General features: G+C 46.8%; 1 protein-coding gene and 1 long non-coding RNA gene across 3 annotated transcripts in view; one reads left to right on the forward strand and one right to left on the reverse strand.

The window, feature by feature from the left end:
- Positions 1-2,246: 2,246 nt before the first annotated feature.
- LOC138917134 (cytoplasmic FMR1-interacting protein 1-like) overlaps positions 2,247-15,485 on the reverse strand; it is an 87,785-nt gene continuing 74,546 nt past the window's right edge. For both annotated transcript variants that reach the window (XM_070231936.1, XM_070231938.1), the window contains exons 24-28: positions 13,606-13,749; positions 10,219-10,309; positions 8,061-8,191; positions 2,503-2,575; positions 2,247-2,323 (exon numbers count right to left, since the gene is read on the reverse strand). In XM_070231936.1, coding sequence (XP_070088037.1) covers positions 2,262-2,323; positions 2,503-2,575; positions 8,061-8,191; positions 10,219-10,309; positions 13,606-13,749 — 501 coding nt within the window. In that variant the 3' untranslated portion in view covers positions 2,247-2,261. The remainder of the gene's footprint in view (positions 2,324-2,502; positions 2,576-8,060; positions 8,192-10,218; positions 10,310-13,605; positions 13,750-15,485) is intronic.
- On the forward strand, positions 2,525-3,454 carry LOC138917135 (uncharacterized). The gene is made up of 2 exons (XR_011424663.1): positions 2,525-2,775; positions 2,895-3,454. It is a non-coding gene; the product is annotated as an uncharacterized lncRNA (long non-coding RNA).

Here is a 15,485-nt window from a genome sequence, read left to right on the forward strand (position 1 = left end):
CTTCCAACCTCCAGGACTGTGAGAAATCAACTCCTGTTGTTTATCAGCCAGCCTCAGCTGTGGTATTTTGTTATAGCAGCCCAAATGGACTAAGACAGACACACATATACAGTCCCAGGTACACGGGGAGGTCTGTCTGTTTCTTCGCTTTTTTAAAAATGACGTCACACTTGGCCCACATTGTTCTGCGCCATGTTTCACTGGACAATCTATGATGGATTCCTGTCAGTCAGCAGATACAGCTAACCCTGTCTTTTTGGTTCTTCTTATTTTGACTCATGTTTACTCTTCATGGCTTTGAATTATAGCATACCTTATATACACTGATACATAACTATAGAATGGAAATACATTTCATTATGCTATTTCTTTAAACACTGTCCCTTCTGCGTGTTCTCACTCATTGTCACAGTTGCAGAAGTGTGTCCAGATAATTCTAACAGTCTAATAAGTAGACTCCTTCATCATCCTTGCTTAAGCAATCATACACATACAAACATACGCTTCTACTCCTTTATGCACGTGTATATAGGTTTTCCAGTATACTCAGATCTTTGTTCTTGTTTTACCAAAACGGGCTCATTTCCTACATACTAATTTGCCCCTTCCTCTGCCCCTCCCTCCCTCCCTCCCTCCCTCCTCCAGTGGAATGTCGGTTCGATGCCCTCCATCAGCAAAGGCCTCAAGGACAGAGTTTAAGAGAAAGCAAAGCATTTCCCACCAACTCCTTACCTGAGAGCGTCTTCGCGAGAATGCACGGCACACATGTCACAGGACACAGTAGATGCGGCCTTCTTTACCTTTTCCCTCCTCAAGAAGCAGGAGCCAATGCCAAGAGGTCAGGGCTCATGTCTCCGTACTTCTCACGCCTCTCGTGGTCCCATTTCTCACTCGAGTCGTAAAACTGGGAGTCAAGCAACCAGCTGTGAGAAGGTGAACCCAGGAAGTACTCCTCGGCTGGGATGCCTTCAAAGACCGATTATCCGAGTCCTAAGACCAGCTGACGACCTGGGACACTAAGGTGATTGGTCCTCTACCTGCAGGAAGAACAGACTGGGCTGAGGCAAGTCCTCCTTGACCCATCAGGCACCCCAAGAGGTTTTGGAGGCTCCTTCGTATCTTAAGTCAAAAGGCACGTCCAACCCAGTGGGAAAAGCACGGGGCAAAAGACGTTCTCCTTTGAAAGCGGAAACGGGCCCAGGACTCACAAGTGGCATGCGCTTCACCTCGGGCCAGCTTTTCAAGTTAGCGCCAGTCTGTCCCTGGTCGCCTGCACAACCAGGCTTTCCTAACCTTTCACCTCTCTCCTTCCCAGTGTCCTGTGGCCTCTGCCAGTCTTAAGGTGATAGTTGACACCGCTGCTTGCCCACCTCCGAGGTGGCGGATTCTCAGAGTGCCAAGCGCAAACCAACAGTGCCCTTAGGGGTCCTTTAACGGAAAAGCTGCCAAAAAGAACACAATGCCCAGAATAATCCCGAGACCCTGATGAGGAGGAAGCGGGGTGGGGGTGGTCTTTGACTGTTGGGAGTTCTCAGGGCTCAGGGGCTCCAAGTCACCAGGGTCATGCCCATGGCGGGAAATCTTTAGGGGGTCTGCAACTCTGTGTGTTGAGTGTCCGGCGCAGAGGCCCAGGCAGCCCAAGAGGACCTCTCTGACCTATGCCTCACCCAGCAGTGGGGGAAATCTTCACTAGGTGACCCGCAAGTATTCCTGGGGATCTTTCTTCCAAAGATCTTAGTTTGTAGGCTCTTGAGCGGTAGGAGATGAGAAAGCTGGGACCAAGGAGGTTGCCCAGAGGAGGAGGCTCCCTTTGTGTCCTTGGGGGTTTGGTTCGGCGCCCCCCACCCCCACTTGTTTAAGCGAGTAACGCTCCAAGCAGGCATTTGTTGGTAAGTTGCCTCTGCTTAGTTTATTGCTTACCCAGAGGTCAGCCATGGAGAGTCTATGTTGAGTTCATTGGATAGGTCTTCTTTTGCCTGGGCAGAGCAGAGTCTGGTCACAGCTAGTGATGATACTTGGGAAACTGAAACGTGTTAGGCCAGACCAGGCAGGCTTTGCTGCAGAAATTCTTGCCGTTTAGCTCCATCTTCTTGCTAAGTCTCCCATGTAGACCACGCAGGGCAGTGGAGCTCGTGGGAAACCGGCGGGGCTGGCTCTCACAAGTGGACTTGTAAATGCAAAGTCTCCCGCTTTATCAGCATCACACTTATCTGAAGATCTTGCAGGAAACGCAGATCCTCAGGACCAGCACCATGGGGTTCCTACAGACTGGGCATTCTGGGCCTCAGAGTCGTGTCGGGGTGGGGACAAAGGCGTTGCAACCCTAAATATTCCAGTTATTCAATAGTCATTTAACTACGTTACACTACAAATTACCCCCAGTTATGACTCACCAGGTGCCAAACTCAAACAAAAGTGGACTTCAGTTCTCTGGCCACACAGACCATGGTCACCACTGCAAAGGACAGTCTAGAGTCCCTAGTCAGAGGGACACAGGCTCACCTTTCTCGTGGACTCTTGGCAGAATGTTTTGACAAGGTGCTGCATGCAACAGGTCACATGCTTCTTCTAAAGACTGAGAAAGAAAGAGAAGGTTGCATCAGGAAGTTTCTCTCACCGTAAAGCCGGACAGACAAATCTGGAGCTGAAAACAAGGTACATCTTTGCCATTTAGTGTTAAATAAACACTGGAAGCAGCACCATGCAACAGAACTCTTCGGGATGATGGAAATGTTCTACATCTGTGCTGTCCATTACGGCAGCTGCCAGGCACATGTGGGTATTAAGTACTTGCAATGTGGCTAGTGCACCTGAAAAATGGAATTTTTAATTTTATTTACTTTAAATATAGACATAAGTAAAATCCAACATTGAATGTGGCCTTTGTTTTCCAGGATTTACCATTCTGGCAGCACTACCCCCAAGTTTGCTACCAGCCCCTTAAGAACCAGAGTTTATAACAAGACACCACGGCAGAGACAGGAAGAAGGGCGCTTTCTCTGCAAACAGTGCAGGCGGTGGAAACAAAGGGGCAGCATCGCTTTTGTACGCAGCATTTACTCATTCTCCTCAGAGCCCCAAACAAAGTTCTGGACAGTTGCTCTGAACCTGTAGCTGGATCGAAAACTCCTTTAAAGAGGTATAAAACCCTACACTATTCAAGGCCCGTTCTCCAGAATAATGCAATGTGGAGAGAAAATTTACTTGCAACATCAGGGGTTGCAGAATTCCTAAAACCCCACCATGAGCCCAAAGATGGTCTAGAACAGGGCATCCTTCCAGAGTCTGAGGGCTCTTATACCTCAAGGAAGGCCCCTTGGATTGTGGTACCTTCACCACGGAGAGGCAGGAAAGGAGAATGGGCTCTTGTGTCCCCTACTCTATACCCAGCCTGAAATCTTATAATTCCGTAGTAATAAAGCAAATTATTAAACAAAGAAATGGTTATCAGAAACTTAAGACATATACTGACTGATGAGATTTTTCCTTCTGAGGATCTCCCTAAAGATGATGCCAAAGCTAACATCAAGAAGAGGAAGAGAAGAGTTTCTACACTCATCGAGTGTCTCACTGTCACTTAACATAAACAGAGTGAAGCAGCCAGTCAGCCGCCACCCGCTCCACCAGGACATTCCAGATGGAGACTGACCCCTCCACACCCTGTCTTCTGTTTCTAAGGCCAGAAGCAGTGCTTGAGCCCTTCATGTAGGATATATGTAATAGAAGCCACCTCCGGGCGAGTGCAAACAGGAGCACCTCCCCTGGGCTGGTCAAGGAGGTGTGGGGGGAGGAGAAAGGGACAAACTAAAACAAGGGAAAGGATCAGATGGGGACCGCACACTATATAAACACATAAAAGGAGGCGATGTTAGTGGAATACTACGCAGCTATAAAAAGGATGAGGAATGTCACCACTTACTAATGTGGAGGGGTCTCCAGGATGTATTTACTATCAAGTGACAAAAGCAAGGTGGAGAAGGGCGATTGGACTGGCTGCACCCACAGATGGTAGGAGGGCAGCTGGAAGGTGACTGACACAAGAAAGTGGCCAGGCCAATGGACTGAGGAAGGGAGACTTCGATAAGGGAAGAGAGCTGCTGGTGGGAAGGCTGGGGCAGAGCCACACAGGGGGAATTCTGCAGGTGGTAAAGGGGCCTGCCACCTGGCAACACCACCCCAAAGGGGCTGACTGGCCATCTGTGCTGCTTCCAGGTACCACTGTCACTGAGTTCAAATCTTTGCCCCTAAACCAAACCAGGAAAAAAGTGAGAACAGCATTAAAAACAAGCAATCTAGAACTATTCTAAAACAAAAAGTTTATTAACACGCACAAGCTAAAAAAAGCTACATTACCAAAACATTTAGGTTGGTTTTAGGGAGTCTTTCACAAAGCTAGAAGATTTATCTATCCAATGCACAGATTCAGAATAAGATCAACATTTTTCACTACTGAATCAAATCCTGGTGCCAGCCGGAGCCACCACTGCATGGCCTCACTGGACAGGACCCCTGGGGCCCCACCCACACACTTGGTGCCCTCAGCAAGTGGGTGACGGTTACCCTCTTTTCTAATGTTGTGACAAGTTGAAGGACACATTTTCTTTTAATATCTTTATTTACAATAGTGGGAGCCTGTGCAGATGCCAAAACATATTTTATTACCACCTTCTTTGGAGAGACCAAAATAACCACCAAGAAGACATCTACCCCTGGGTTGGATGGGACGTGGGCATAACCATCTGAGACGCAGTCAGAGGAGCCATGCCGTCTTCCAACTTGGAGAGCCCCACCCTGGCAAACCTATTGGAAAACATCACCCCTTATTTCCAAAAGGACAAAAGCAACACACAAAACTCTAATCTGGTGCTGGGCCTGGAAGCAGACTCGTCCAACACAGAAGGAGTAGCTTCTCACCACCTCGACAAGGTGCGCTGACAGGAGGGGCCAGAGAAGGCAGAGGCAAAGGGGCGACAGGGAGCAGAGGGTGGGAGAAGGAGGGGCCAAAGGCATTCCTGCAAGGCACGGCTACCCTGTCCACAAAAACCACACATGGTGCTCACAAGAGCCCTCAAGCATGGGCCGAGGAATCTGCAGTGAAAACAAAACTGCACTCAACTGCATTGTAGATTGCCCTTTTCATTCACTTTTATTCATTGTTCGAGAAACATCCATCCACTCCTTAGCCGAGGTTTGCTTTAAGATCAAGTGACAACCATTTACAGCCTCTTTCCCAGGTAGCCAGCACTGTGCTTGTCACTAAATGGAGCTAAGTCCAGAGGCAAAGACTTGAGACACAGGCCTTGGTCTCAGAAGGAAGACACCGGGGATCCGTGTCAGCTGGGCGCCGGAGACCGGGCACTTACCAAGCTCCCAAGACCTAGAAGAGCCCTTCACTGAGGCACCAGTTCCCACAGGACTGTGGTGAGCCTTGAAGAGTGCTGGACAACTCTCAGAGGGATTTTGTGCGAGAGGCAACAGGTATAATTTAAGAATCTGGGTGGGCACGGATCGCACTGGTTCCAGATTTTCTCTTTCCCTAAGTTTCTAAGAGAGCATCACACTCCTTCCTGAAGCCAACAAATGTCCGGTCATTGCCCTGACGGTGAGTACAGACTGTTCCTTTGAGCTGACGAGAGACAAGTACTGTTTCTTCAGCTTCAAACCCCCGTGGTTCTGTAATTATTTTATGTTCATACAAGGCCTCCTTGACATCTTCTATTTTGGTAAAGAAAAGCTTTTGACAGTTTATCTTATTTGCTAAAGGGGAAGCTGGACCAGAAAAGAAACCCGCCGTCTAACAGTTCCCTGGCACTGACTAAATCAATTCTATAAGGCAGTCCCCCTTCAGTAAAACTCCCCGACCCTGACCCAAGCCAGTGACTGAAAGGCCTCTTCAGGCTTAGATGTACGTGGACGAAAGAGACTGCACCTTACGTTGTATATTCAGGAAAAGCCACCTGAAGGAAATTTTCCTATATTAAATAGCTAAAATTCATGAAGAGAGATTACTATTTAAAGGAATTCTTCCTAATTTATCTGGCTGTTAAAAATTTACATATATTTAGGTAAAAGAGTCAGTCCTCCCCAACACGTTCCTGGAGGAGGCTGCCCTAAACACTGGCTGCTTACTGGTCCGGTCAGCCTGCCTGCTTCTTGGGAACTGCTGGCCTGCCCTGTGACTCCGGTGGGTTCTCCAGGTCCTGCCATCACTCCTGCTGTGGGAGAGGGCAGCACGTGACGGGCTGCTCACTCAGGGTCCATGCCAAGTCTCGAGTGGTAGGGACAACGAGGGCCTGGGAGTCACCCCCTTACCACTACATGGAAAGGGTCTGCCTAGGAACACAGCAACATAGAGGGAAGCCAAAAGACACAGGCCCTGACAGGAGGCCATCAGCTCCTGGATGTGTCCACACCAGCCTGGGATTCCCTGACATATGAGCCAAGATGTTTTCTTTTTTGTGTATGCGGGGGTAAGGTAGCCAGTCCAATGGCTCAGCCCCTGGATGCCTGGCAGGCTGACTGCCACGCCTGAACTGTGTGCTGGGCACCCTGACCCACGTCACTGCAAAGCATGACCCTGCCTTTGCCAGGGCCCTGAAGACAAGAGACTGCTTTAAGAAGCAACATAGCAAAGATCTCCCCAAACTGGTCTAGAGATGCAATGCAATCCCTATTGGAATGCCAATATGCTTCTTCAATACAATTGGCAAGCCGGTTCTCATACTTTCAGAGCAGAGCAGAGATCCATGAAGAGGCAACACACTCTTGAAGAAGAGGAAGGTAAGAAAACATGCCCTGTCAGGTATCAGGTATCAAGACTTAAGTTAGAGCTATAATGAGTAAGACAATGTGTTATTATGCCACGGACAGACAGGTAGATCAACGAGACATGGCAGAAAGCCAAGAAAGAGACCACAGAAAGCAGGCAGGTGAGAGGGAGACACTGCAGATAAGCAGGAAAGGAGGAGTCCTTCAGCCACTGGAGGAAGGACAGCTGGTTACCCAAAGGGAAAGAAAGAAACTTCATCCACTTCTCACATCACATACAAAACCAGTTTCAGGAGGATTATAAACTTAAATGTACAAAGCAAAACTTAAAACGTTTAGATAAAGAGATAAAAGAATATCTTTATGATCCCTAGGTAGGGAAGAACTTCTTTAAAAAGATACAAGTGCTAACCATAAAAAAAAAGACTACATTCAAATTAAGAGTATCAGTTTATGACGAATCACCACCATTGGAATGCAAAGATAAGCCACAAACAGGGAGAGGTATTTGCAATATGTGTAATACATAAAGGATATATAAAGAACTTCTATAAACAAGCTGTAGAAAAATGGGCAAAAGACACAAATAGAGCATTTAACAAAACAGGAAGAACCAAGCAACAAACGAAGATGCCCACCTCCTTGGTCATGAGGGAAAGGCAGAGAAGGCCAATGAGATTCTCTGTTACACTCACTAGGCTTTCCAATTCACAACTGCCAGGTGACATGACATACAAGGGACAGAGGGACGGCCACAAATGATACCACAAGGAGGCAATCAGTGGAGAAAGTGGCTCTCCCACCATGCGATTGCTTAGTGGTGGTGGGCTGCTACTTTATTATGCTGTCCACCACAGCAGTCATGGGACACGTGTAGCTATTGAAAAGTAAACTAATGAAAATTTAAAAATCAGTTTTTCAGTCACACTGAGCCGCATTTCAAGTGCCCCACAGACTCAGATATGGAACTTTCCATCACTGCAGACAGCTCTCATGGAAGCCGTGCTTTATACCTTACGTGTAGCAAATATGCATAATAAAACATTTTTACAACGCTCACATGGTAAAACATTCTTCAATGAAGAGCTACACTGCATTTTTGTCTTTCAACTGTCAGAAACAAATTCAAATTAATCTAGATAGTCACAAAAAAAGAATGGGGCTTTACAACACTTACTCCCCTTACTCCCATGAATAACCCCAATAAATCAAGCCTCTAAAAGATGTCTTCTTCTGTCACCTGTGGGGAGTGACTCAGCACAGCCTGGGGTGGGGCCGGGTTGCCCACTCACCAGGCTCTGCTCGATGAGCAGGCAGAAGAGGACAGCGTTGCCCACCTCCCGCAGGTTCTGGAAGCACACCGTCTTCAGCTCTGCATACTCAACGATGTCCTTCAACTGGTGGTGGAAGAACTCCAGGATGCCTGCAGTGGCAGAGAGTGAGTGGTGGGGTTGGGAGAGGTTGGAGGGGCTGAGCCTCGGCAGGGCACAGGGTCCAGCCTGGGCTTCACAGCCAGGAGACCTCTGCAAGCCACAAAACATTCTCTGACACTGCCACCATGCCCGCTATGGAGATGACCACAAGTCACCTCACCCCAACATCTTCCCTGCAACAGTAGTTTGTCTACCACCTGGGCCCTGGGCCTCGGCTCCAGGGCTTCTTTCTTGGTCAGGCTGTATCTTCCAAGGAGGCACCACATTACAAGAATAAATGAGAAAGACCACACTGTCATCTCGAGCAGAGGCAGAAACAATATTTGATAAAATTCAATATCCCTTCACAGGCATAGAAAGGGATGTAGTCAATCTCATCAGGGATGTCTACAAAAAACCTGCGGCTAACAGCATATTCAGTGGTGAAACCTGCAAGCTTTCTCCCTGAGCTCCAAAGCAAGACAACGCATCTTCACCATAGTCCTCGAGGCCCTGGACATTGTAATAAGGCGTGAAAAGACACAAGGTATAAAGACTGGAAAGAAAGTCAATATTCCCTCACTTGATCTATACTTTCAATGCTGACCCAGTCAAAAATCCACAAGCTGACTCCAGAATTTATATGGTCATGCAGAAGACCTAGAATAGCCAGAAGAACCCTGAGAAGAATAAAGTGGGAGATCTACCAGATTTCAAACCCTCATCCCAACAGGTCGGGCCTTGAATGCCATTCCACAAGGACCCGAATTGCCCTGACTGCCTGAGAGGCTCTCCCTTCCTCACCATGTCCACACCTCTGTTCTCAACATTCCTTGGTGTGAACTCATCCCTCTAGGGGAAAAAACACTCCTTCACGTGTGTCATCCCCCAACAGGCACATATGAGTGGGACCTGTCAGCAACATGGCTTTACCCACGAGGTGATGCCCATGTACCTGGGCTATACCAGCCTCTGTGCTGACACCGGGTGGCAGTGGGCAAGAGATGTGACGAGCAGCCCTGCGGGCCACAGCTCTGCCCTAGACCAGCTTGGAATTTGGCCTAAATGGCTTCATCTTCAACATTTAAAATTCCCATCTCTAGTCAGGATATGAGCACTAGTTTTATTTTCCCGGCATTACTCATCTACTTTCTGACAATGAATTGAAGTTAAGTTCTCCTAAGCAAGGCCACACCAATGGTTATTTCCCTTCACAGTGGCTCAATGGGTCGTGTCACCATGTCCTCAAACACAGGAACAGCCCTGTGCAGGTACTGGGCACCACCTGGGAGCTCAGCCATACCAGCCGACTACTCATCAGAACGTCTCTCATTGGTGACCATGAGTGGACCCAAGTCACTTAATGAGACAGCTGTCCACCTTTCAGGAAAGTGTTATAAGATAGGAGACAAAAGGCAGTTTTCCTAAGAGACAAGGGCTCCCATGGTCCAATTTTATCCTGAACAATACTTCTGGGATCATTAGGCTGTTTATTTGGATAGCCCCAATCAGCTTCTGTGAGGCACATGGGCCTGGCACCCTGAACGGCCCATCTGTCCTAGAGCCCCACAGCTCCAGAAGGGAAGCCTGCCCTATAGAGGGACAGACTGCACTGTGGGAAAGCAGTGCCTTCATGGGGCGCCCTTGAGGCCTGGTCCCGTCAAGCCCAGCAGAGCAGTTGGACTGGGTAGTCAGCTTCCTGCCCCTCCCTGGGTTGGTGATCTTCACGGTCCTGGTGTTGTGGGGGAGCTGAGGGGCACAGGGTTCAGAGCCCTGTTACCCGTCGACAACTAAGAGGCATTGGCTTCTCCCACAGCTTCCTCCCCCCAAAACGGTGACTCCAACACACCTTCGGCACACCTGCCCCAGCTGACAGGCTGGTCTGTTTGTTCTACTGGAAACAATCAAGCTCTGCATGGGCTCCTGCCTCCTCCCACCCGGGGAAAGCGGGTGAGATCCATGTCAGTAACGCTCTTTACTGTGGCCTGAGGGCTGACGTTCGCCCTCCCCACCATACCCAGGGAGGCACCATGCTCACCGGGAGAGCCGTACTCATGCCGGGGCAGGCGGCAGATCTTGGGCATCACCTCCATCAGCGTCTTCACATACTGCAGGATCGTGCCTTGCAGCTGTGGGAGAGACAGGCTGTGTGAGCCTCCGGCTGCCACTGTCCTGGAGGCTGTGGGCAGTGCACGGGGACTTCTGAGAAAGAGTCTGTTAGTAAAACATCTGGTTATGCCCAGGACTGAGAATCACTTTGGCTGAGAAAGGAAATTCCATCCACAAAAAGAAAGCAGCTTCCACCAGGGTGACTTGACACAACTGACTAAATGATGTTCTAAAACACAACGTCCCTTTCAGGAGGCAAGTGGCCTGACACATTTCTCAGAATGATACATTGTTAAGCAACACATGACTGTATTCTAATTGGTTTTTGATCGTGACCTACACAGTTGCAGATTTTGTCAACTTCTCAGAATTTTGTCAGCTTTTGCTTTGCACTGCTAATGATCGTATCATCTTCCTGATGGATAGCTATTTTACTTATGTGGCCATAAACTCTGCTTCAAGCTTCCTCTTGACTAGTATGTGAATCATGGAAAAGACATGAAAATCTATATTTGGCAATAAAGAACATTAAAGAAATGGGCTTGATACCGGCTCAACACAAAGTTGACATAAGCGAAGCCATACTGTAGAAAAGAAACCATAATATAACTTTGAATGACCTCTGATTAACTAATCCAGACATGTTGTGTAGATTTTATGGCCCCTCCCAGCTGCTATAAGTTGATAACTTAGTTCTTTTGAGTTCCTTAGGAATCTGATGACCCTGGGGCAGAGAGTCTCTGCTGATAGCCACCGTCAATGACAACTGAAAGACCAGGGTATAGGGCATTGCTCCAGTCTCTGATGCACACCCACTAAAACAAAAAACTGTCAGGAACTAAGAAAGACCAGATGCCTCTCCAACCCAGAGACCAGCCCCATATATAACTGGCCTGTAGTCCTTGTTCTGTAAGATGGTTCTTTGGGACATTAGTCGGCCACCTTTCTCCTTGCTAGCAAGCTGTAATAAAACCCTTTCTCTCCTACCACCTGCCTCTTGACTACTGGCATGTCTTGCAGCAGGCAGACAACCCCTCTTGGGCGGTAAGAGGCCCAGTCACAGAAAGATGATTAAGGAAAAAAAGATTAAAGATTGAGATTTTATAAAGTTTTCTTTCAGTTAAAAACAGAAATAAATTATGCATAGAAAACTAAATCCATGATAACCTACAAATATTCTCTCTCTCCCTTTTCAAAAGGACAAATAAAAGACTTTCCTGCACTAACTTCTCACCTCAGTCTGAAGTTAGACAGACGAGTATCTGAATCCTTCATTGCGACTTCACCCCAGCCCCCAGCAAAGGGGCACATGCCGTCCACCCTACAAGTGGGAATTGGCTCTCTCAAGGTAACGGGAGCCTTTGAGCAGCAGTGGTATCCTGCCAATACCACCACCTCAAAGCTGAGCCCCCTCTGCCCTTGCTCAGCCCTCCCCCATCAATAGCTCAGACTCCTCGTGGCCAACACGCTCGACTCCACTTGCCCCAGCATAAGTGTTTCTTTGAAATGTTTGTTTTAAGAAAACTCCTATTTCACAAATGAAAATAGGGGTCTTCGCAGAACTGTCTCCTCCCAGATGCTCACCAACTGAAACACAAAGGCTTTCTATAGTGCCCTCCTGGTTTCTGTTTTGTCTTCCATCTCCAGAGCACTGTCTTTTCCTACAAGTTTTGGGCAACAGCGGTGGTCCTTTACAAAAGGAGTTGAGGGGAGACTATGCGTATAAAGGATAATATTCTCTTACAAGAAAGGCTCTATTTTGGTACTGACAAATAGAAATGGCAAGCAATAGGATATATTGGAGTATATGAGGAAGCCATTTGCTGTAAACCTAATTTGGCCTGACTTTGTTTTTTCAAAAAGGGCCTGGCGGTGGCCATGGAGCACGCACTGTATATCTGCTTTAAACATTTACTATGGCAAGAACAAACGGCCTTAAGATAAAGGTGCAACTTCCCCCACATTGGCATTTTCTTAAGGATAAGCATCTTTCCTCAGGCTAGGAACTGATTGCTATGCTCACCTTTGACCACCCAGCTCACCTGTGACCACCCAGCTTGACACAACAGACCTGCCACCCTGCTGTGTCCACAGAGACAGCAGACCTACCTGCTGTGTCCATCAATCGCTGTGCTGACAGAGCAGTCTCGTGACTATTGTGAAAGGGACATTTCAATCATATGAGAAAGATCCTCTTTGGGGGTATATAACCACTCTGTATACCTCACTTCTTTGGTGCCCTTTCTACCGTCAGGAAGAAAGGCCCCGGGCCATGGTCCTCAGATTTTAGCTCAGAATAAACTCTCCCAAATTTTCATTTATAGATTGCTGATGGATTATTTTCATCAACAGTACATAACTTTTTCTATGACTTAGTTAAAATAACATGGATCTTCTCTTGAATTAAGAAAGATGGGAGAGAAATCAAACTGTGTATGTTTGGAGCTAAACTGAACAGTCCAGATACAAAGACTCCCTGGTTTGTTCTATCTCAGTGAATTCAAAGCCTTGTGTGATTTATAATAAGAAACATGTATTTGGTCTTTGTCCCCATTTTCTGGCACAGAACTCCTAAAACCCTTGGAATTTCCTAAGTTAAGTGAGCCTTAAAGGTATCTTTTGTTATGTTAATGAGGTGACTTTGGAAAGCATCTAAGGCTGGGGCTGGTTGCCAGGAGAACCAACCACCTGATCAGAAGGTTGGAACTTTCAGTCCCATCCCCAGGCCTCCAGAGAGGCCAGAGGGACTGGAAGTTGAATCAGTCACCAACGGCCATTGATTTAACCAAGCATGCCTATGTAATGAAGCTTCCAAAAAATCCAAAAGGACAAGGTTCAGAAAGCCTCTAGGTTGGGGAACCGGAATGCTTCCATGTGCCACTGTCCCAGGCCCCAAATTCCATGAAGACTGAAGCTCTTTTGTGTCTATCTCTTCATCTGGCTGTTGATTTATATCCTTTAATGTCCTTTGTAATAAACTGGTCATCTAGTGAGTAAACTAGTTTCCTGAGTCATGTGAGCTGCCCTAGCAAATTAATCAAACCCAAGGAGGGCGTTGTAGAAATCTCTGATTTACAGCCAGTCAGTCAGAGGCAAAGGTGACAACCTGGACTTGCAATTGGCACCTAGGGGATGAGCTTTAACCTTTAGGATCTGATGCTATCTCTAGGTGGACAGTGTCAGAATTGAGTTGAACTGTAGGACACACGGCTGGTGTCTGAGAATTGCTTGGTGGAGTGAAAAACCCCCTCTCTACATTGGAATTGGGTGCAGAACCCTTCACTGGGTGAAGGAAGCACATCAGAGGGAAACATACCAGGCTCTTGACAACCTTCAGCAGCTCCTCCATGACCACTGCAATGCCCTGGTATCCAAGCAGCCGGCAGATGACCTGGAAGTGCGGAGGTCCCACAAAGTTCCGGTAGCTGCCGTAAATGCTAGAGTAGGCCAAGTTCAAAGCCTGGGGGATAGAGAACATAAGTGTCTGATGAAATCTCCAGAGTCCTCAACATGGTCCCTACACACTCATGAAGATAAAGAATTATTATCAAAGATGCACTCAACACACGGCACCCTTAGGTGGAGAGATCCAGAGAATCTGTTAGAGTGCCTTTACTAGTATTTATGTCTTCAAACTGAAGACATGAAAAGCAAGCTTGCTAAAACAAAGAAAACAAAACAGTTTGGTTTTTCAACATTTATTAAACTGCCAGTTTTAAAGAAGCCATTTTGAGGTCCCAGAATGAGAAATGAATACATCTTAGAGCCTCACTGCTGTTCCATGGAGCTGCTTCCAATCTACTGGGGGAGACACCCAAGGACAGACCCTGATGAGGCCATGGGAGCTGCCTTCTGTGGGATGTACAGGCAGCTGGGAACGGCAGTCCCTGCAGGGTGGGCAACTGAGAAAGGTAGTCAGGATGGTCTCCTGTAGGAGGGAACCTCCAAGCTCATCTAAGGACACGGACACATACTCAGCAGGGAGATCACTAATATATGCATTCAGTGCTATGTACTTCCCTCTCAGAAACTCTTTAGCTGCATCCCACAAATTTTGATATATTTGCATTTCATTCAATTCAATGCCATTTTTAAAAAATTTCTCTTGACACTTCCTCTTAATCCATGGATCATTTTAGAAATGTGTTAGGAAATTTTCTTGTCATCTTATTGTTACTGATTTCTAACTGGAGCTCATGTGGTCAGAGAACACACTCTGTATGATTTCAATTCTTTTTTTTTTGGTGAGGAAGATTCGCCCTGAGCTAAACATCCATTGCCTATCTGTTGTTTTTTCCTGCTTGAGGAAGATTAGCCTCAAGCTAACATCTGTGCCAATCTTCCTCCACTTCGCATGTGGGATGCCTCCTCAGCATGGCTGCTGAGTGGAGTAGCTCCACACCTGGGATCTGAACTCACAAACCTGGGCTGCTGTACCGGAGTGTGCAGAACTTTAACCACTCAGCCATGGGGCTGGCCCCTGATTTCGATTCTTTTAATTTTGTTGAGGTTTGCTTTACGGCCCAGGATATGGTCTATCTTAGGGAATGCTCCACGGGCACTTGAAGAGAATGTGTTCTGATGTTGTTGGGTGGAGTGTTCTATACATGTCAGTAATATCCTGTCGGTTGATTGTGTTCAGTTCTTTGTTGCTGATTTTTCTGTCTACCTAGTCTATCAATTACTAAGGGAGAAGAACATGGAATTCCCCAACTATTATTGTGGAGTTGTTCATTTCTCCTTTCACTTAAGTTAGTTTTTGCTTCAAGTATTTTGAAGCTCTGTTGTTTGGAGCATAAACATTTAGGATTACTATATTTTCTCAGTGGCTTAACCCTTTTATCATTATGTAATGTCCCTTTTTGTCCCTGGTAATAGTCTCTGCTCTGAAATTTACTTTATCTTGTATTAACATAGTCACTCCTGCTGTCTTCTGAGTAATGTTTGCATGGTATATCTTTTTCCATCGGTTTTCCTTCACCCTACACATATCACTAATTTTAAGTGAGTTTCGTGTACAGTCATGTTTCTTAATTCTCTCTGCCAATCTCTCTTTTATTTATACCACTTACATTTAATACACTTACATATAATTCTTAATATTTAAGTAGGCTCTGTTTCATTTTCCTGTCTTCCCTATGGGTCACTTAAACATTTTTTAGAATTCCATTGTGATTTACCTATAGCATTTTTGAC

This window comes from Equus caballus, chromosome 1, assembly GCF_041296265.1.
Source record: "Equus caballus isolate H_3958 breed thoroughbred chromosome 1, TB-T2T, whole genome shotgun sequence".
NCBI classification, from domain to species: Eukaryota; Metazoa; Chordata; class Mammalia; order Perissodactyla; family Equidae; genus Equus; species Equus caballus.